The 22,132-nt window shown below is 39.0% G+C and overlaps 1 protein-coding gene across 3 annotated transcripts in view; it reads left to right on the top strand.

Moving 5' to 3' along the window:
* The window catches only part of runx2a (RUNX family transcription factor 2a), a 51,914-nt gene that overhangs the window by 23,989 nt on the left and 5,793 nt on the right, over positions 1–22,132 (top strand). For all 3 annotated transcript variants that reach the window (XM_023839149.2, XM_072698830.1, XM_023839148.2), the window contains 3 exons: positions 4,100–4,204; positions 16,222–16,398; positions 19,201–19,362. In XM_023839149.2, the coding sequence (XP_023694917.1) occupies positions 4,100–4,204; positions 16,222–16,398; positions 19,201–19,362 (444 nt within the window). The remainder of the gene's footprint in view (positions 1–4,099; positions 4,205–16,221; positions 16,399–19,200; positions 19,363–22,132) is intronic.

The following is a 22,132-nucleotide window of genomic DNA, read 5'->3' on the forward strand; positions in this document are numbered from 1 at the left end:
CGTAGATGTTGTATTTATATATATTGTATAGGAGTTGAGTAGGGTCTTGGTACAAATATATGCGTTGATTTTATATTAAGAAAGCCAAAATTTTAGCCATTTATGCACCTCCAGCTTACCGTTATACTTCCAGTATACATACTACTCACACCTTCTTGTAACATTAGCATATGGCAAGTGTGAATGGAAGGATATGAGATATTGTTGTAGAATATAAGGAATGATCTTATAAGCGTATGTGGCTTTTTTTGTGAGCTTCACTGTGCCTTATGTGCCTCTAGAGAGCAGGAGCATACAAGCCAGTTACAGGTGACATTTTAATCAATATTTTACCATTATCATTTGCCCAGCGTATACTTACATATATTATGTATACTTAGTTATGTTTACTTACGATGAAGTATGTAGTGGCGTCATTCTCTGTGCCGCACGGGAATATACCATATAAAGGGCCATGGGGCCCATGAAACGAAATGGCTCCAAAACATCAGATTGTGGTGAAATCATCTCCTAAATTTAGTTTATTGGTTATGATTAACGTCATTCTAAGTTCATATTCCGAAACGGACACTGGCCCTTTAAGTGGCACACAAATCCCTGGTTTGTACCTTAAAGTAACTAAGCGGTTCTATAAACAGGTTCTTAATGTCAGTCCCATTTTCCCTGGATACAAGCTAAGCACATAAATAGATGCATCAGATCATTTGCCATTTGGATATGTATATATAGTGATATCCAAATAGCTCTATGTATATATAGAACTAGACCTGAAATTTTCCTCTAAATCAAGCAGCCCTTTTAGCATGAGGGGGAAGTCCCAGTCTCTCTTTACTGGCATTATCTAGATCCTAATTATCCAACCTTATGTCATTATATCAAACCTGATAACTATAACATTGTATTCATTTGAAAGAAACGCATGTTTTTTAAAAGGCATTTAAAGCTAGATCTATTTAGATTTTCAAGGCTATGCCCTTCAGTCATCTAATAACAGTAACTGTAACGTAACTGTTAAGACTCTCTATCCATTAAGGTTGGGTACAGACCACAGCTGCAAAAGATGGCTATGGACAGCTGGCCTAATGAAATACCATCCATTTTTATAATGCATTACTTGGTCAAAATCACGGCTCATAAAATATCGCACAATGACTGAAGCGGTGAAGCCAACAAATGCCAGAACAGGAATAACTAAAGAGCGACACATTATAGTAAGCAGAATCTGTGAATCTGTTACGTCAGTTATAACACAAAAAAACACAAACTTTATTTACAGTATGTACCTCATTATGCCACCCTTTATTCTATAAATTAAGGATCTTTTAGTATTTCACCAAGTTTTCCTTTATACAGTTTTCCAAGATGATGCAATCTTATCCATATCCAAATGCGTATCAAAATAAAAGCGTACACAGTATATAAAAATTTTAAAATGCATTTATGCAATTATCTCACATCCGTGTGTGTTTGTGTGTGTGTAGTTTGCGGCAGTCTTTATATATCTTTTCACTTACATTTTTGCCTACCTACAGCATGCAGTGTATATAAATAAGATACACAGGTAGACTCAGTTCACACATAAAGGTATAAATCAGGTGAATGTAGTCAACAGTAAACAACAGCCAGTCGTCAATCAAAAACTGCTACAGTCTGTTTTAGTGGCTCTATAGCCTGTCAGCAAAAATAATTAATTCTGCATGTGCAGATGGTGTTTATGCATACAGTAGATAAAGAATGGCTCTTTTGATATGAGAGCTGTTATGTCCAAAACTGATCCACCCACTCCCTGTGATCCCAAGCTCTCCATTACTCTCCGAGCCTTTGAAGGCAGCTGTATATGTTGAATCCCAGGCAGTATGATGCCAGAGGCAGGACGGGCAAAGGGAGCTCAGTCCTGACTTGTTCCCCGACTTGATGTGTCAGATCCTTGGAACTGAGTCATGCGTTGCAGAGTTAAAGAACACTCATGTTCCCCTGCCCTCTCCCGGCAGTTCCCGGAATTCAGAACCCGGAATGTTCAACAGTACCAGAATGCTAGCATTATGGACCTGTTGCAACAAAATACTCTTTATTATGTTTATTTCCAAATCTCCTTGGGATGTAATTTGCCAAATAAGGTCTTTGAAAGTTTGAAAACAATACCTAGCTACAAAACTATTAATTTAGCTTTAGTATGTTTAGTGCCAATACTTTGAGCCTTTGCCAGAGATTCACTAAACAATTAAATACCAAGAATAATTCTATTTAGATACCACAAATAACTCAGAATACTGCATTACCAAGAGGGGAGGGGGATGTACTAAAGGGACTATTGTTTTTCATGCTAGACAGGTTCACTGTTCAAATGAACTGTAGCAATTAAATGAGCCATTATAACATTACTGATCTCCCTGAATGTTATTGGCACCACATAATAAGATCAGAATAGCCCTGCATGCAAGCTATTTTTCCAGTGAAGTGCAGGGTCATTGTAACACTTTAAGCTTAGAGCCGTATGACAACAAGACTAAATGTATTCTGCCGATTGAAAAAAATAGCCCACGGTAAACTGTTAGGTGTGAGAACATGACAGCAATCGACCACACTCAGACATTTTTATGGCAATTGGTCATAATACTACTTTTGAGACTATAGCTAAACAAATGTGTTAAAAGTCACTAATACCGCTTATAGCTGACAGGGATAGTTTCTGAAAATGGCAGAGCGGGTGTGTATAATTACAGCATTGCAAGCTGAGCAGGTCATAGCGGCATTATAGTGGCATAGTGGCAATCGGCTTTGTCGATTGCCCTGTTAGGTCGGTTACTTTGAGTCAAGATGGCAACAGACAAGAGGCACAGTCACGGTCCGGTATGCACAGCTGAGCCGGCTGACAGACGGGCTGAGATGTGTGGGGCTGTTCGTTTCACTGAGTCACTGCGTCCGCCCACCTTTTCCTGTCTCTGGAAGCGATTACGGCCCCAAGCATGGGATACGGCCGACCGTCCGCATACTTCACCGATTAGCACAGTTGCTGAGTAAGCTGCCCCACCAAGTTATCAAAAGGTCCTAGGAGCTATACCCCATTTAACCCAATGTAAATCAACGTACGAGTAGCGCAGCTGCAGATAAAAAATAAAAAAAAACATGTTGCGTACCTAGACCTGAACGGACACAGAAGATACCTCATCTAAAATATATTTTTGATGAGTACATTTAATAACAATTGTGGACACAGACATACCATTGATGGGTGTAACTTTGTTTAAGTTTTAGTCTGTGAGACAATTAGATTAGTACCCATGGTTTTTAAGACATATGGCTCGCTTACTGTAACTGGACACTGTGATTATAAAAGGCTTCCACCCACACTAGACAAGGTTAACCCAGGAGAAGCTGAAACCAGTGCAAGTGCTTGTTTCTGCTTACTCCACTCCCCAAATTTGTTCATCATTATCAACACTACAGTCCAGCTGATCCCACACTACAGCAATGTGCAAACTGGCTGTAGCTTTTTATTATTATTTTTATTATTTATTTTTTTAACGTTTGATTAAGGCATAGCTGCTATTTGCCAAGGCTCTTGGTTTCAAGCTTGAAAGACAAACATGCACAGCAAGTATTTGTTTTATGACATAATAATGTGTAAAATGTGAGCTGACTTAACAGGTATAGAAGCTTTGAGGCTGTTTTCAGGAACGGGTTCGAATGGGAAGATAAGCTCTTCCTTTTATTGTATGTCCTTTATGGATGGAACATTTAAAAAGTATAACAAATCTACTGGCACTATAACAGTAATAATGCTGTTATTATTGCTATGCAGTTACTGCAGTATGTTGTACTATACTATACTATACTATGCTATATTTGCTGTAAAATACTTTCTAGCTTCTTTTCTTCTCAAGTGATATATAATTCCTTCTCGTGTGTGGAGTTTTCTCATGATATTCTTATTACATGGAATAGGGTTTATATACTGTACAGTAGAGTTACACTGTACATACTGTACAGTACTCATTCCTCAGTACTCCAGTAACCATTACTTGCCATTTTGTTTGTTTGTTTGTTTCTATGCTGCTGAGTATAGCGCTAATATGGTTTTCAACCTCTGTGTTTACAGGAAAGAGCTTCACTCTGACGATCACGGTGTTCACAAACCCACCACAGGTGGCAACCTACCACAGAGCCATTAAAGTCACAGTGGATGGCCCACGTGAGCCGAGACGTGAGTAACACCCCCCCCGACCACCACCACCCAATCAACTGTGTCATTTAATAGTAACGGCAAAGTGTTATTCTTACTGCATTGTTCACATAGGGGAGGATCTGGGATTTGAGAGCTGGGAATGCCTGTTACGATGACGTTCTGTGTCATTCTTTTGCGTTATGAAATGTGGGAACTGTGAAAACAACACAAGACATTTAGCAACAGGACACTGGGGGGCCCAATGGTGGCAGAGTGACTATGGAGGTTTTAGCATGTTAGTGCACACGGCTGGAATGAAAGCCGCCCGGATCTAGGCGGACGTTCTTCTTCCGTAACACATGCCGTTCGTCATTGAACTTGTATGATTTACAAATATGACAAAGACCAAAAAAGAGTAATAATGAAAAGGCTCATTGTGAAACATGATGCATAAACTACATTACACACCCTTAGATGGAGAAGCCAACAGAATGTGAATTGTTAAGCCCTTTATTCTTCCCTAATCCATTTTTTTTTTTTTGGGGGGGGGGGGGTTGTCTCCACTGGAGTTAGAACCAGGCAATAAGGTGGTGCTGATGGTAACAAACATTCAGACTTTCTAAACCAAAGTTACCTGCTATGTATAATGCAAGGTGTCCCAGTCTCTCAATGCTTTCTTCGACATTCTTCTACAATACCTTGCTGTCCGGCCTAATGTAGTACATTCTGCTTTTGGATTATCCAGATTATGCGATGATTATTTCATTAGATCGGTAATTAGTCACTCTCCAGAGATTATTTTTTTCTGGACAACATTTCTGAAATGTTTCTAAATGAAACGTTATAGTAACAAAAATGCAACAAATGTACAGCAGCAACTGCATCTTATTCAGAGTCCTGTGTTGTGCAGCCATATCGCATCATCCCGTCCTGTAACGTGTCCGCAATTCGTTTTGCGTATCTGTTTTGTGAACTGAGGAGCTTATGCGATTCTCATACATTCTTTTTCGTTTGTCATACAACGACGGCAAACATTCTCTGTATCACATTGGAACTGTAAATGTTTACCCTGAAACATAGTATTAACTGAAAATAAGGTCACGAAAGTATGAAAAAGATTCAGCTTAGTATGGTTGAAATCAGAAGGAAAATTTCACTCAAAACTTACTTTAGAAATACACTCACTCACATAAATAAGAAAAATAACAGTAATATCTGTGGATCTATGTATGTATGGGATTTTATCTTAAAGCTTGCAGGCTGATGTCAAATTAAGACAATGCGTGCTTGTCTTTTAGATTTATAGCCTGTGATATTAGCTAAATATTTATTTTAGCTAGGAAGGATTCAGTTTTATGCATGGGTACACATTGAAGCATTTGTATGTGTAAATAAATGAGTTGAAAACCTAATCCTCATTCCTGCAGGAAGAACAAAAAAAAATTACTCAAGACTATGACCTCAATATGTTGATTAGATGGAACTAATGATTTGCAAAAAATATTTAACAAACAACAGGCAAGTGAAAAGGTATATTAAAATATTATGGCATCCTTACACTCATGTACCAGGAGTTCTACCCCTGCTACAGCATGTGTATCACCTGAATTCACTTGTGAGTACTTTTTGGTAGCGTTTTACATTAAGTGTACCTTCATAGTACATTCATAATGCATTCATGGAACATTCAGTGCACCTTCATAATGCATTCACAGAACATTCAGTGTAGCTTCATAATGCTTTCACAGAACACTGAGTGTAGCTTCATAATGCTTTCACAGAACACTGAGTGTAGCTTCATAATGCTTTCACAGAACACTGAGTGTAGCTTCATAATGCTTTCACGGAACACTGAGTGTAGCTTCATAATGCTTTTACGGAACACTGAGTGTAGCTTCATAATGCTTTCAGGGAACACTGAGTGTAGCTTCATAATGCTTTCAGGGAACACTGAGTGTAGCTTCATAATGCTTTCAGGGAACACTGAGTGTAGCTTCATAATGCTTTCACGGAACACTGAGTGTAGCTTCATAATGCTTTCACAGAACACTGAGTGTAGCTTCATAATGCTTTCAGGGAACACTGAGTGTAGCTTCATAATGCTTTCAGGGAACACTGAGTGTAGCTTCATAATGCTTTCAGGGAACACTGAGTGTAGCTTCATAATGCTTTCAGGGAACACTGAGTGTAGCTTCATAATGCTTTCAGGGAACATTCAGTGCTCCTTCATTATGCATTCATAGAACATTCATAATCAGCATGTACTGAAGGTATACTGTACCATAACATCTAAACATATTTTAACAGCTTTAATATGCTTTTATAACAAATGTTATACAGTTATAATGTTTGTTCTGATCATATAATGTTTATTATTGATGGGAGTAAAGTTGTTAAGCTATGTTAGGATGTTAAGGTATACTTATATGCTACTTATGAATGTTTTGTGAATGCATTATGAAGGTGCACTGAATGTTCTACGAATTTATTATAAAGGCATTAAGAAGGTATAGTTCACGTAAAGCGTTAACTCTTATTTTGAATTACTTCGATGTTAGGCAAATGCTGTTGACGTTGATGTGGCTCATATGACTCTTAAGGAGACAGTACACACAAAGTGAAGAATTTGCATACTTGGTGAAGTTTTCTTGCAGCCAGTGGTAATTCGTTCCACACATATAAGTATTATTCAGCTATGTTTCATTAAAATACAAGCCGGATATCAATTTAGTCTCTCAATATCTGCCTTTAGTTCACAATTTTTTTGTGATTATCTTTCGTTTAATTTACCATTTCATGTTTTGTATGTTAACTGTTAAAAACATCAGGTCAAACAATAACATGCATGAACTATATATTCTTGAATCAAACAGATGGTATTCTCCTGCTACAAATACCAGCACCAATAACACCCAGAAAATGTCTGAGGTTTATTCATAAAGTAAAAGATTTGCCGATCATATGGTTATTTATGGCAACCAAAGGGATACATAGAAATATGCCTGCATTGTCATCATCAATATTATGGTGTGAGGAAGTCAAGCACATTTCATCCTTGTTGAAATAATCCATCTACATATGCATCTATTGCTTTTCTATGTCCCATGTGTACTGTGTGTTAGTCAAACCGCAAATATTCCCATTAAAATTGAAAACATCCTGGGAAAAGAGGCAGAGCAGAGAATGATACGTCGCTGCTAATTTGCTGTTATGGTATTTTTCGATTGTTGCTGTATCCATTTATCGTAGCACATCATAGTGCATCGTCTTTGCAAGGTTTTGAATCAAACGCTAACAGAAATGAAAAATCAGTAACTGGCTGTGGATGATGGTCAGTGAAGGAGAAATCCATACAGAGAATGTAGGTAAAGAGCAAAATCGTGTGATTTTGTTAGAATAGTAGAAGGGCGTCCATGATGTCGGCAAATGAAAAGAAGGGATTTATGGTGTTAAATCTGTTCCCTTCTCACTTCCCAGTCAGAAATTACAGCCTTCTCCACCCAATGGACCATGAAAATATTGTTCCAGAGTTACACTGCCTATCGTAGAGCTACCATCAGCTCATTTTAATGGGGCTTATATGAACAGGAATAAAAAGCTTTATGATATTGCTTCATGCCAACTGCTCTGGCTTCGGCCTATTCCCAGATGTTTCTTATTCATAAAATATATTTGCCTTTCCCGTTTTTGGCTCCCGAATCAATGCTATCACATCACAAACAACTTTTTTTTCTCTCCATAAACACATCTGGCACCAGGAACTGGAGTCGCTTCATACTAGCCCGAGCTCATCCTTCATTACTGGATTAAAAGGATCCCATGGAATCACCGATATTCCCTGCTTTTGATCTAACCCGCTTCTGATTCATCATATCTGTCTGAAGGAAATGGCGGAAGACTTTCCAGACACCCACATCGCTCAATGGGAATCCCTCCTATTTAATGCTTTGTCATCTCCGTTATGTTTCGGCGGAGAATCAAACCCGTTGAGGCGCCAAGTGGACGCACTGGCAGATAAATCGGGTAAATTACCAGACATAAACACTAAAACTAGCGGAAGATGTCAAAAAATGTCAGCTCTAGGCATCATGTGCCCAAACCTCCCCGATCTTCTGTTGCCGTTGCTAGGAACCAGGCAGGTGGCCAAGCAGGAAATGACACACGCGGAGGCATCTGCGTTGTGCAACCTCATGCGAGCTTGCTGTGAGGCAGCTACTGCCTGTTTACGCATTCCTTCAGACTGAACACAGGGCCGCGAGTGTATGCGTCCAGATGATCTCAGAAAAACAATCTAAAGCTATCATCCCCTGAATCAAAAGGGCTTGTATATGTTTTATAATAGTATAATCTCCTTTTGTTGTTCTTTTCTTCGTTTATGGCACATCTTGTTCTGGATTTAAACAGTAATTTATTAATGGGGGGGGGGGGGGGGGCGGAGTGCAGAAGCCCAAGATCTGTAATTCATCACAGAAATAACTGCATCTTCATGCCGGTATACAGTCATACAGTAGTCAGGCACTCTCAGATCACAGAGGCATTAACCCATAGGCCCAGACAGTTTTGCCAAATTTTATAACCTTTTTGTTAGCCAATTTTCCCCAGTGAAACCCTTATATACTATCCTGGGTATGTTGGTCATGAAGACGTTAAGAACAAATGTTGAGGTCCGTAAGTGTCTGCAGAATGAATCTGAATGATTGATTTACATATATACAGTGCTGTGCAAAAGTCTTAAGCAGTCAGAGAAAATGATGTTTATCTTAGTGTCAATGTAAAACTAAGGTATGGTGTCCATAAAAGCGTGTTACTGTAGCTTAGCCATTTCAAAACCTCCGCCAAAATCACCCCAGAATTTGCAACAACCATCCAATACACCCATGTGTTTCTTGACTCGACTGCTAACACACCTTGTATGGCTAATCAATACCTCCTAATTTGTCTTTTTAAGTAATTAAATTAATAAAGTGAGTTGGCGCTTAAATTGAACAAATACATGGAATGGCTGAGGTGCCCCTGAGCAGAGGTTTGGCAGCTGAAGGGGTGTTCACCTAGCCATCCAGCAAGATATCAGTAACTTTTTGGAGAATTGAAGAAATTCCCATTTCACTAATTTGCATATATGTTCTAATGTTAAACTGTGTTTTTTTCTGAGTAAATATACGCTTACTACCAAGATAAATAGCTTTAATCATTTAAACTTTGACTGCCTAAAACTTTTTCACAATAACTTATTTTTTTCATGCAGCCTGGCTGAAATAATATTCTCACCCGACTTGCTACAAGTCTTATGAATTATCCATCCATCCATCCATCCATCAATCTTCTAAGCACTTATTTTGATCAGGGATGTGGATAGGTCTGGGGCCTAACCCAGCTAGCACAGTGCAGATCGCTGGGATACACCCTCAATAGAATGTCAGTCCATTGCAGGGTACAAACACACATAGTCATACACTATCAGCGGTTTAATAATGTCACTTAAACTAGCTGCATGTCTTTGGTCTGTGGGCAAACCCAGGGTACACAGCGGAAATCCAGGAAACACCATTAGTATTTATTTTATTCTATTGAATAAGTCTTGATGAGATAAAAGAAAAGATTTAGACTTTGGTCATGATGAGAGTGAGCTCCTGTTCAGGTTTAAGAGTGAGTTTGGAGAGGTAACCATCATCCTGCACTTTTACATTAGCTTGATGAAAGGCCAAGACACCGACGATAGTCCGGGTCAGAGTTCAATGACCATTTATTTTGGTGGTTGTCGAGTAACATATTCTGCTTGGTAACAGTTCCGAGTTCAGGAGGAGCCGTGCTTATTGGGTCGTTTCTAAGTGAGCTTTCTCCCATGTATGCTTAGCTGGGATACAAAGCATATTGTTTTCTTGTATGCGGCTGGTTCTCTCAGCAATCAGTGAATTTTTTTTATGTGCTTTTATTATAATCTCAGAGATTAGATTTCCACTTTCGTTTATGTTCCCCAAATAAACCTCTGAACGCAATTGTTCTTGTACGTTTAAGGGAAAAGTCATGCTGTTGATATATATATATATATATTTTTGTCTTGGTGCAACTGAATATCTCCTGTCTCATCAGTTGCCACATGCATTTGGCATAAAACAGCTTTTGCGTTGCTTCCATGCTTCTGAAAAAAAAGATTGAAAAGAAAAAAAAAGCTATGTGGAGTGAATCTATATACTCGCATTTTGCCAGAATGCATAAACAGTGTCAGCTAACAAGGCCTTTGCCATTTCTAGCACAAGGAGGAATTGTTTTCCTTTGTCGCTGTGCAATAAATGAAAGGCCCTGATTATATGTGGTATGACACTACAGGGGAAATCTGGTTTCATGCTGATGTCATTAGCTGAAGCATTAATAGGGGTTATTTTAATTAATAGATAGGGGTGGGGTACTTGCATGCAAATACATTGCAACAATGCAAGCAAAAGATTAGTGTCAGAGGAGTCAGGCACAAAAAAAATATATATTTGTGTTGCAGCTAATTTAATCACCTCACACACCCATAAACTCACACCCATCTCTATTGCGTTATACTCAAAGACTTTTGTTTGCCAAACACCATTTAAAATTTTTATTTGTAAATACAGATGCTTAAAGACAAACCACTGGAATCACAAAGGAATTAGTTTAATTTTATATATTTTTTTCATATTTAGTTCAGAAGATTGCTGCAAAATTTTGTTTTGTGATAAAAATACAGGTTTCCATTGTTTCTTTTTAAAATAACATAAATGCCTCTATGAATCTGCATCCGGCCCTCCTGCCTACCTCTTCAGTACATTTGCATTAAGAATTCCAAAGTTTATGCCTTCCTCATCCTCTGTATATCAGAATCAGAAAACTTTTTTTATTCTGGAGGAAATTGCTTATACCAATGCATTCCTTTTTTCTCTTGGTTTATGAAGAAGTAAAATATAAAATGTGAAGAAGTAAAATATTTGCATTCCATCTGAAATCTGGACTGAAGCTACTGTGTCAGTGTAGAACATCAGCTATTGTGAGACTGTCAGTAATATAACCATATTATTATTATTATTGTTGTTGTTGTTACTACTACTGTTAAGTTCCAGGCCCAGATAATGTATGATTTTAGTCCTAAACAAAAAGTCAACAAAATAATTGAGTGAATGTACAGTTATAAAAGGTAAAGACATGAGCATGTGAAATTCCTGTTTAGAAATCAAAATTAAACTTGTCGTTCTGGAAAATGGCTCTTCCATGGATACTCCAGGAAACAAAAGTTTCCAGTCTGCACAACGGCAGTTTGCCTGCGGGGGGGTGGGGGGGCAGTGGATCGGTGAGGCTGCGGCTGCTGTGTGTGCCCTCTCCTGGCCGGATTTAGCTCTCTGATGCCTGGAACATGCAGACCACACAGGATTCTGGCTGCAGGCCACAGTCCGTCTCTCTCTCTCTCTCTCTCTCTCTCTCTCTCCCCTCACTCACCTTTCCTCATCTTTAGACCCCCCAGTGGTCGATCAAGGCCTCCCCTTCACGCATTTTCAATCCCTCATGTATCATATAACAGTGCTATACAGAAAAACTCAGGTAGTTCACTGTTTCATTTCAGTCTTCTGTGACTAGTAAACCAATAAATCAGAAGCTTTCGACAGTTACCCTGTTCATGTGTCTTTGTTTATAAATTGTTATATATGTATGTTGCTAAGGTATTTTCACTTTCAGCATAGTAATATGAAAGGACTGCTGTTTTGTCCCTGTCAAGGCTTTGCAATTTAGGTCACATGACGCTTCACGTTTCACATTTATCGGCAAGCACTACGTTTAATGCGAACTGCGCAAGTTGTGTGTGTATCTCAGCTCGAACCTGTCTCCTGATTTGGCTTTGAATGCCGAGCACTAATGTGATCCGGATCAACACCTGGTCTAGCCATAACATGTCTGATGCTTGTGTTATGGTTGTGGTTCGGTTAAGATTGCAATAGCCCTCTTGCCACCCACACAGAATGGGGCTGTAACTTTGCAGTTATTAAACATTTGATTCAAGTGAAGCCTCCCTGAAATGAAACCAGTATATATTTTTGCATCAGAACGTATGCTAATGGAAAACTAAACTTCATAATGTAGGTCTAATGCGCATCCATTGGCAATGACCAGTAATTTTACTCTTTTGGCACTTTACTCAAAAAGTTTGACATTCCGCACTTCTTGTAGTTGCATGTTTCTTGACAGCGATATACAGTAATATACAGCGCACCTGGGACTCGCATCATCTCGTATCATTATCTCATAGTATCTTGTATTATATTCTCAGTCCCATAATGACTGAATATTATAAATCTCTAGTATAAATCTACTGAAGCATCTCCAGATTTAGATGTCTCAGACAAGTTAATTTAGTATGTGCTATGGAAACATGCCACATTATATTTTTAATTTCATAAAGAACAAAATGTGCAATCTGCATATTTTTAGTGTTACTGACTCGTCTTTTGCATATTGTGTTACTAAGTATCAATTAGTATCGTGAAATTTTCATAGGTGTAATGTTTCACTTGTTTGTCATGTAGACTGGCACATGTGTGATGGTTTTTTTATTCCATTGTGAATAGGTAATTATTATGGTTTTTTGATGAAAGATGGAGAAACTAGTTTGCAAACTAGTATAATTAGTATATTTTGGTGAGGTTAGGGCAGCTATTGATAAGAGGATTTCTGGCCTTTATTTTCTGTCTTTTAAATGTGATATAGAATATATACCTATATCCTGTTACCAGAGTGTAATGGATTCCTCAGACAGCTGTCAAAGTGGGGGTGCAATATGGGGTTGCAATTTCCATTATTTCTTATGGAGGAAAATTATAATCCCTTCCAGGCCTATCCAGGAAGCACCATTTAATCCCTCAACAATATCCCTAAAACTCAAAAATAGCTATTTGAACATGATAAAGGACTGGTTAAATACAAATTATTTAATTACTGAACTGTTAATGAGGTCATAAAATGGGGTTCAAGATTCAGGATCGTTTGTCACGTACACGTTATGCAGTGAAACGTCTTACCTAAGTCACTCCTGGACGGTGCAGAATAAAGAAGCAGAGTAAGAAGAGCCAACAATATGAATTTAAAAGTAAAAATAACCATTGATGTGCTAAGGCAATCAGGAAGATATAACATTTAAAAAATATGAAACATATAAAAATTAAATTAAAAAGAATATACAAGATTAGATTAGGGGCTGGACTATGATACATAAGTGGGATAATGTGCTTGGACAATGAAGTAACAATGTACATTGTTTACAGTAGTAAACATAGTGCAAACATAACAAATGAACAACGTACCAAGTGGCATTGGGCGTGTAAGTATCCAGTTTGTGTGTTATTGTGCATGTGTATTCTTTTTTCCAGTGCCATGCATTATGTTTCAAGATAGTAGCAGCAGAGATTTAGTAGTAACATTTATGTAAAAGAATAAAAAATGAAACCAACATGAAAAAGAAATGTTAATAAAATTTTGCTACTGTAATGGACTGTAACTTGTATTGATTTTTACAGGGAATTAGTAAGCACGCGAACTCGCTTGTTATTCCGATACTTCTTAGCTCTGATATCCGATATGGGTATTAATATATACGGCTCGATTAGGTGGCAAGCCGGTGTATCTAAAACCCAATAGCAATATTTACAGAAACCAAGTATAACTTTCCTTCTGAAACCTCTCTTTCATGGGGATTTCTGTAAAAAGACCCATTACTAAATGATTAAGCAGTCATTAGTCATTCACTGAGTAAAGACCATACACCCACTGTTAAAGCCGTATACACTAACCACAGCTAAAATTAAATGCACTATATATTGTAGATCATTTTTAGCTTGAAAACAAAAGCACATAATTAGATTTTTTTATGGGGGCTCAATAATTTAAATTCAAATCTGTTTTTTTTTTTGGGGGGGGGGGGTTGTTTCATTCAGTCAAATTATGAATGAATCCCCTGGTTCGAAAGCCATACATACACACACTGCTGATATTTACTTAAAGCAGTCAAATAAATTCATTATACATACCTTCATAAGGCATTATGTTGCATTCATAAAGGATTATATGCATTTATGCAGTTTAGAAATTAAGGATGCTTCGTACTGCACTAATGAAGGTATCTACAGTGGATTATAACTGAGAGCTTCATAGAGCATTCATAATGCATATTAAACATCGCTATAATGTGTTATGCCTTTATTTAAATAGTTATAGCCGTGTGTACAATAATTTATGAATGCATTATAATGCATTATGAAGGTATCTATAAGGTATATATCTCATTAGAATTATTATTATTATATCATTATTATTAAGGTATCTATAATGCATTATAATGACTGCTGAATAATGAATACTAATGAAGTAAAGTGTTTTCGGCTTGGTTTCAGCATTGGTAGGGCCCAAATCAGCCTCGAAAGTACACACACTCCCACAGTAGTAGTAGGCACATGTACTTACCATCCATACCCAATCCTACACCCTTGGACACTACAGTAATTAGCAAAGTGGAAGCTGGTGCAATTTCTTAAGAGCTCAAGTGTTTCTGGCTGATTTACCCTTTGTGGTGCATCTACAATTGTCCTTTTGCACCAAACTCTTTTGTACACCTGACTTCCGTGTGGAGTAGTTGTTGAACATTATCAGGTTTTGCAGGGCTGATGGCTGCCTGTCTAGTCTTTCTAGTTGGATGCCTGTGAACTTCAGAGAGCCTGTTTCACTTCTTCTTCTGTTTGTTATTTAAAATACTGTAGAAGAACTGAATCACTTAGACAGACAGACCTGCTTCAGTGATGAAAAGACCCAGAAGTTCGAGCCTTGATTTTCCTTCTTTTCTCCTCCCAAATGAATATAAAAGTTGGACAGACGAGGTTATGAGCTTCTGTGGAATTTATGGTATCATTTGTGCTCCATGGCATCTGTGGTTTACTGTTGCTTTTTATTAGTGTTACGTAGAAAATTGCTGTCTCAAATAGGTAGCAGTTCATCCATTTAGACAGATTTCAGTTTTACGTATGAAGTTCTGGCTAAACATCTAAAGCATCGTTAACAGAGATGTTTACCTGCTTGCTTCGTTGGCATGAGCTTTTTCTACAGCAAAACAGACCAGGAGTCCTAGTTTGCAAAGCTGGAAAAACGTCCCTGAATAGACACACATAACATATTTATACAGACACATATACATTATCCAGAATAATAAAATAAAGCATTTGTTTCATTACAGGGATAAAAATGCTTTTCTGTTCTCTTTTTTCTTTTTGATTCTGTTTCAGTTTAGCCACATGAAAGATCTTTAGGAGAAAATTTTCACCAGGAACATACTTTTTCCAAATGTGGGAAAGCTTAGGTCTCAAAATGCAGTGGAAATTTTAGGTTGTGGATCAAAGTATATGATTTGTTGTTATAGACAGTGTTTAAAATTTATGCGGAGGCGATTGTATTAATGGAATTACGGCGATCCCATTCAAAAATGTTCATTTTGTTTATGTCTAGGCTATGCATCCAAAGGAAAATGTATTAATTACATTGTATTCCAAACTTTTTTTTTTCCAAAAACATTTTTTAGCTGATGTCACCAGGAGCCATTTTCTCCTCCCAAATGCAGTAAATACAACTAACAACACAGAATTCTTAAATATTTGGTCTCTTCAGGTGTTGGAGGTTTGCCAGTAACTAATTTGATTAATTTGGTTGGAAATCAGATTTGAAGTTACTGTCATTTCAACAAAGTCAAGGAATTCTGTCTTGTGTTTATTTATTTATTTATGTTTTGCTGGTTTTTTTTTTGTTGCCACGGTCGTGTCATTTTTTTCAGCATCAAAAGCATTTTCTAATATTGAAATATAAATTCCTTAATGGTATACACACATACACAAAAATTCATGCATGCATAGGCTTTTACACTGTGACATCATGCTACCAATAGCCTGAGCGACAGCAACCGATACGACAGATTCTTATTGTGATGCGTGTTTATCATTGCACAGCTATGCAGTATTAAACCATCTCACCCATTTCTTAATGATGTTTTCTTTTTGACCGGGCAGGACACAGACAGAAGCTGGAGGACCCACCAAAGCCAGGCTTGTTTTCTGAGCGGCTTAGCGAGCTGGAGCGTCTCAGGCAGACGACCATAAGGGGTGCCGTACCAACGCAAAGCCCCCGTCCGTCGCTCAACGCCGCCCCTACTCCCTTCAATCCTCAAGGACAAACTCAGATATCCGGTAAGAGAGATATGGTTGCTTACATGGCGGACTGTCAGCACGTCCCCCCCCCCAAAAAAGTTTTCTTAAACACGGTGCTGTGGTTGATTTTGGCCACTTCTCATCCTTTAAAAAAAAGACTTACAGGCTTATGGGTGTAACAGTGATCATTAAATTAAACTTTTGGCCCACGTCAGTTCGGGGGATCCTTTAAGGTCAAGCGTGGTCTGGAATATGGCTGAGTGTGGTGTGGTACGGCCTGGGATAGCAGGCCGTCACACGCATCTGTTTAAAGTAACCACTTCCTCGGTTTCACAATCGGCACCATGACCGCTGTCGGTCTTTTAGGAGCAATTGCGAGGATTTATGCACTCAGCGCACACTGAAGCCTATATAAAGTCAGTAGTTATTGAGGTGACATCGTAAAGAAGAAAAAAAGTATTATTAATCACATCAGAATTATTATCACTACTGTTACGTGAGCTTGCAGTTTTGTCTGACCGTGATTATCTAATACACTAGCTAGCTATTAGTGTAGTATTTTACCAGTAATATTAAATACCTAATTTAATAGCATAAAAGATCAATTCCCGGAAGTGCTGTAATCCTGTTTTTACACAGCTGTAACCCAAGCGTAGGTCATCTAAGTATGGTAAAAATTAAAATCGTCAATGACTTTCTGACCTTTCTCCTTTTTTCATTTTACATAGAACTGTTTTTGGCAACTGTAATTCAGACTGGAAAAGCAACAGAAAGCAAACATACAAATGTATTTTATTCAAATGATTAATGTGTCTATTTGTCGTTCTCAGGCCAGATTCAGAGAGGAATGCAGTCAGTGCAGGCACTTTGTTTATGAGTGTAGGAGACAAACAGGAAACAGAATTGGCTCTGGGGCTGTTTGCATGCTGTATTTGCATATTGGGGGCGCCGAGTTGTATATGATACAATGTAAAAGCTGATTTAGGTTGTTTGCACACCATTTATCAGCGTTACATGTTTTACATTTGGCTTTCTCACATCGCTTTTACAGCTACGGTGTCTGTTAGTACAGCGTCGGTAAAACTAAACAGTCCATTTAAAAAACTATCAACCAAAATGTATCACGATCAAATTATTAGGATAAGGGGAGCTGCATAACCGAAGCACCTTTGTAGTTACAGTATTCTAAGATACTCATCTTGTTCTGCTGTAAAACTTTCCCTAAACATGGAGGGTGAGGGAATCAGTTTCACATAACGATGGATGGAGGGATTGTACTGGGCTGACACCTGGCAGATGAAATTTAACATAGACAAATGTAAGGTACTCCATGTAGGGAGCAGAAATATAAAGTACAGGTATTTTATGGGACCTACTGAAATAAAGGTAGCTGATTATGAGAAAGACCTTGGTGTGTATGTTGATGCTTCCATGTCTCATTCTCGCCAGTGTGGGGAAGCAATAAAAAAGGCCAATAGGATGTTGGGGTACATCTCCAGGTGTGTGGAGTTTAAGTCAAGGGAGGTAATGCTAAGATTATACAATTCCTTGGTGAGACCTCACCTAGAATATTGTGTACAGGTTTGGTCACCATATCTTAAAAAGGACATAGCGGCCTTAGAAAAGGTGCAGCGTAGGGCCACAAGAATGATTCCTGGTCTTAGAGGAATGTCATACGAGGAAAGGTTATTTGAGCTAAATCTGTTCAGCCTCAAGCAAAGGAGACTGAGGGGGGACATGATCCAGGTCTATAAGATTCTAACAGGTTTGGATGCTGTTCAACCGAATAGTTACTTCAGCATTAGTTCAAATACAAGAACTCGTGGCCATAGGTGGAAATTAGCGGGAGAACATTTCAAACTGGATTTAAGGAAGCACTTCTTTACACAGCGTGTAGTCAGAGTATGGAATAGTCTTCCTGATAACGTAGTGCAAGCTGAATCCTTGGGTTCCTTTAAATCAGAGCTAGATAAGATTTTAACAACTCTGAGCTATTAGTTAAGTTCTCCCCAAGCGAGCTCGATGGGCCGAATGGCCTCCTCTCGTTTGTATAGTTCTTATGTTCTTATGTTCTTATTAGGGTTTTTGTTTTGGAGACTTGCTTAATGAAACAGCAGGGAAGAACAGGCCCAAAACAGAGCCTAATGAAAAACGCATGGTTATAAATTGGGAGTAAGATGTAGGGAAGTAATGCTTCAGGTACAGCATCAGTCGCAGCACGTTCTTAGAGGAAGTAACAAAGGCCATTTTAGGGTGATTAGTACTGAGGCACAGGTGAAGTGAATGAATGCGTTTGTCACGTGACATCACTCCACCCTGGGAGCACTCCACCTTCCCTCTCAGCTACGCTCTAATTTTAAACGCGCTGTCTTTGATCATTTTAATTGACACTTAATACAAAAAGTAAATAACCCTTTAGCACTTTCAAGACGTGCGCACCGAGCACTTGTGATTTACACCATGGCATGCAAACTTCTTTTGTTTTCTGAATAGCCACGTCGATGTATTCAAAGTTCACAGGCAGAGGAGCGATAAAATTAAGCGCGCAATAAATTAGCGCTGCTTCGTAGGTCGACGTGCCCTACCAGAGTCGTCTAGATCTGTTAACCTAAACTCCTTTCATTTATATAAATCGAAAACAGAAATAATTGTAAATCTTTATGCTACAGTATTTATATCCATCCATCCATCTTTCATATTGGTTATCCCAGTACAGGGTCATGGTGAGTTTGGAATCTATCCCAGAAGGCACAGGGCATGAGTCAGGGGTACTTCATAATACCCACCCTAAGGTTTATAATTATATATTCACTGGTTCCTCCCTTGGTCTTATCTTCACAGAAGCCCGACAAGCTCAATCCTCACCCCCCTGGTCCTATGAACAGTCCTACCCCCCCTATCTCAGCCAGATGGCTTCACCCTCCATCCACTCCACAGCACCGTTGTCATCAACCCGCGGCACCGGACTGCCTGCCATCAGCGACGTGCCGCGACGAATCTCAGGTAATGGCGAGAGCAGGCAGCGCTGTCTGCGCCCTAATCTAATGCTGAGGTTGCACAAAACACAACCCCCGCCACCCGGCCCCACTAAGAAGACAAAAGCCCCAGTATTCAAAAGAATGTGTTTCTGTCAAACGGTGGAAAGGCAACCGCACCACAATTATCCTAAGCTGTTAAAAACAACCTTCCTCCAGGAAAGAAATGTCAGATCTGCCAATGAAGTTAATGAAGAAATCTGGCAAATCGGCGCTAGCTCAGTCCATCGGACTCCGTCTATGCGACGTCCTTAAAGTATACAGGGGTTTGGTGTTTGTAAACTGTACATGTCGTGCAGGATACTCCAAAGGACACAGAACTTGCCTGTCTTTAAATAGGCACTAATTTGAGAGATTGTTTTAAGATCTAGTGCAGTCATTAGAACAGGTTTCCTTTTGTACACCTGTTTGATTCAGTGCCAGGTTATTTTATGATTCTTTTTTCCCCCCGCATCGCCCCCGCTCCACACCCTCCCTCTCTACTTTGAGCCTAGAGCAAATGGGGAAGGTTAAATTACTTTGCAGTGTTGCTGCTTGTTGGCAGTTTTGAACTACAGCCAACCGCCTTGTTGGAATTGATTAGTTTAGATTTCATCCCCCTTTCATCTCCGAAACCTCAGGCTTTGTTCTTTCCTCAAAGAGATGCATGTACTTCATGGTCTTAATGTCCCCTCCCCTTTTTTTTTTTTGGACAGAGACGCCACATTGCTCAAGTACTTCTGAGAGAGTTTTACAACAATTTAGTCTGACCTTCTGCTAAGCCGTAGCTCTCAGTGTCTTCATTACAAAACAGTGTACCATCTCTGCTATTCCACACAATCACCCAACACAGTTAATAATAGACACATAATACTGATAAGTGACTTTATTGAAATACATTTAAAGAATTAACCAACTACTAAGGAAAAGGAGTGTTTACTTGTTCAATTCCTTTTCTTCTGGAGAAGCAGGAAAAGAAGGTAGCCTATATTTAAGAGCTTGGCAAATTTCTCTCAGTGACTGCCCTCAATTACAACTGTTATAATCATCTGGCCACAAGTTCCATATTTTTTGCAGATGTCCCAAGCTTGAGTTAAACCCCTTTTAACTTTGCTGCTGGGACTTATACTGTAACCCAGTGTTTCCTGATCCAGTCCTCGGATATCCACATCCGGTCCACATTTTTGCTCCCTCCGAGCTCCCTGCCAGACAGTCCTACCAGGAGCTAAGAGGGAGCAAAAACTTGGACTGTCTGTGGGTCACCAAGGACTGGATTGGGAAACGCTGCTGAAACCCCTCACGTCGAAGTTCTCAAGTGTATAGGAAGGTCATAATCCTCATTTCTGAAGAGGTTGTTATGAAAGTTTATGATGCCTCAAGAGCAGATGTCTATTAGAAGACAATCTTGAACCTTCTGCCTGTTTTCAAGATATTTGGTATAGTGAGTTGAGCAAAAGCACAAGGGTCCTGGCCGTTCAGCTCTGTGGACAGAGTTCTTTGCTGTTATCCCAGTAAGTGACTGGAACCAGTAGCTTCCTGAGGTCCAGAGAAGTCAGCAATAGCTCTGTGGTTGTTCTGGCCAGCATCGTGTTGGATTTCATTATGAGCGGCCTGCAGCTAGCGCTCATGCTCTACATTGAAGAGTCTGACACATTAAATACTGATTGGGATGGACGTTTTAGAGGAAATGGGCCGGTTCTACTGTTGCCTAGAGCCCCTGTTGAATCATATTGTTCCATTGCTGTCATGTACAAAGAGCTTGACAACAGTAGGCAACAGTTTTATCTACTAGCCCTATTTTATGCATATTGCTGTAGCCTCTAGGGAAGTTACCTGTTTGTGATAGCCCAGGGGTGGGCAATCTTGCCCTCAAAGAGCCACTGTTTGTGTAGGTTTTTGGGATAACTTTCAAGTCAGCTGTTCAAACCCAACTCTTCAGCCAATCCGTCCTCTAATTGGTAATATAATTTGGGAGTTGCAGCGTAAATCCAAATACCCAACAGTCCTTTCTGGATAAGATTGCCCACCCCTGTGATAGCAGAGCAGTTCAGTGCTGGTGGGTTATAATATAGAAGAAACATGAAAATATGTATTAAGAGGAGCTGCCTTTATCTGACAGGCACTGAGGAGACATTCCTTTCCCTCTGGTACTTAATAATAAATGTGACTGATATTTAGGGACTTTAGTGAATCAGATACAGACAGAAAACAGAGTTCAACTCAGAATAGCCTCCTAGGTTTACTTAGATTTCCAAGGCTCCTATATGATGATTTAACACTGGGTGGAACATGTTGGCATTTGAAGTAGCAATCTCACCCCCACCCAGAATCCACATGAATCCTCCATCCATGGTCCAGCAAGACAGCTAAACATCAGCACTAGTACAGAAGAATCGCAAAGACCCACAGAACTAAGAAAGGCACAGATATGAAAAATATTTATGGTGATTGTAAAACAAGTTGCGCAAGGAATCAGCTGAATTCAGAACAGCAGTAATATGTAATTGAGTGGAACGAAGGCTCGGGTAGATAAAATATAGCACAATTCAACTTGGTAATTATTGTAGAAATATGGATTTTCTCACAAAGTAGACTGCACAGGAACTTTTTATACAACTCATTTTGTCAACATATGAGTGATTTGCATGCACTCTGTAGATGTGTAATTTTTTTCTCCAGAAGATAATTCACCTTGACCCTTTTCTTAAAAAGTCATCCTCCAGAATCCCTTGAGGACTATTTCCTGTTGTTTTTTTTTT

Source organism: Paramormyrops kingsleyae, chromosome 14, assembly GCF_048594095.1.
Source record: "Paramormyrops kingsleyae isolate MSU_618 chromosome 14, PKINGS_0.4, whole genome shotgun sequence".
Taxonomy (NCBI): Eukaryota; Metazoa; Chordata; class Actinopteri; order Osteoglossiformes; family Mormyridae; genus Paramormyrops; species Paramormyrops kingsleyae.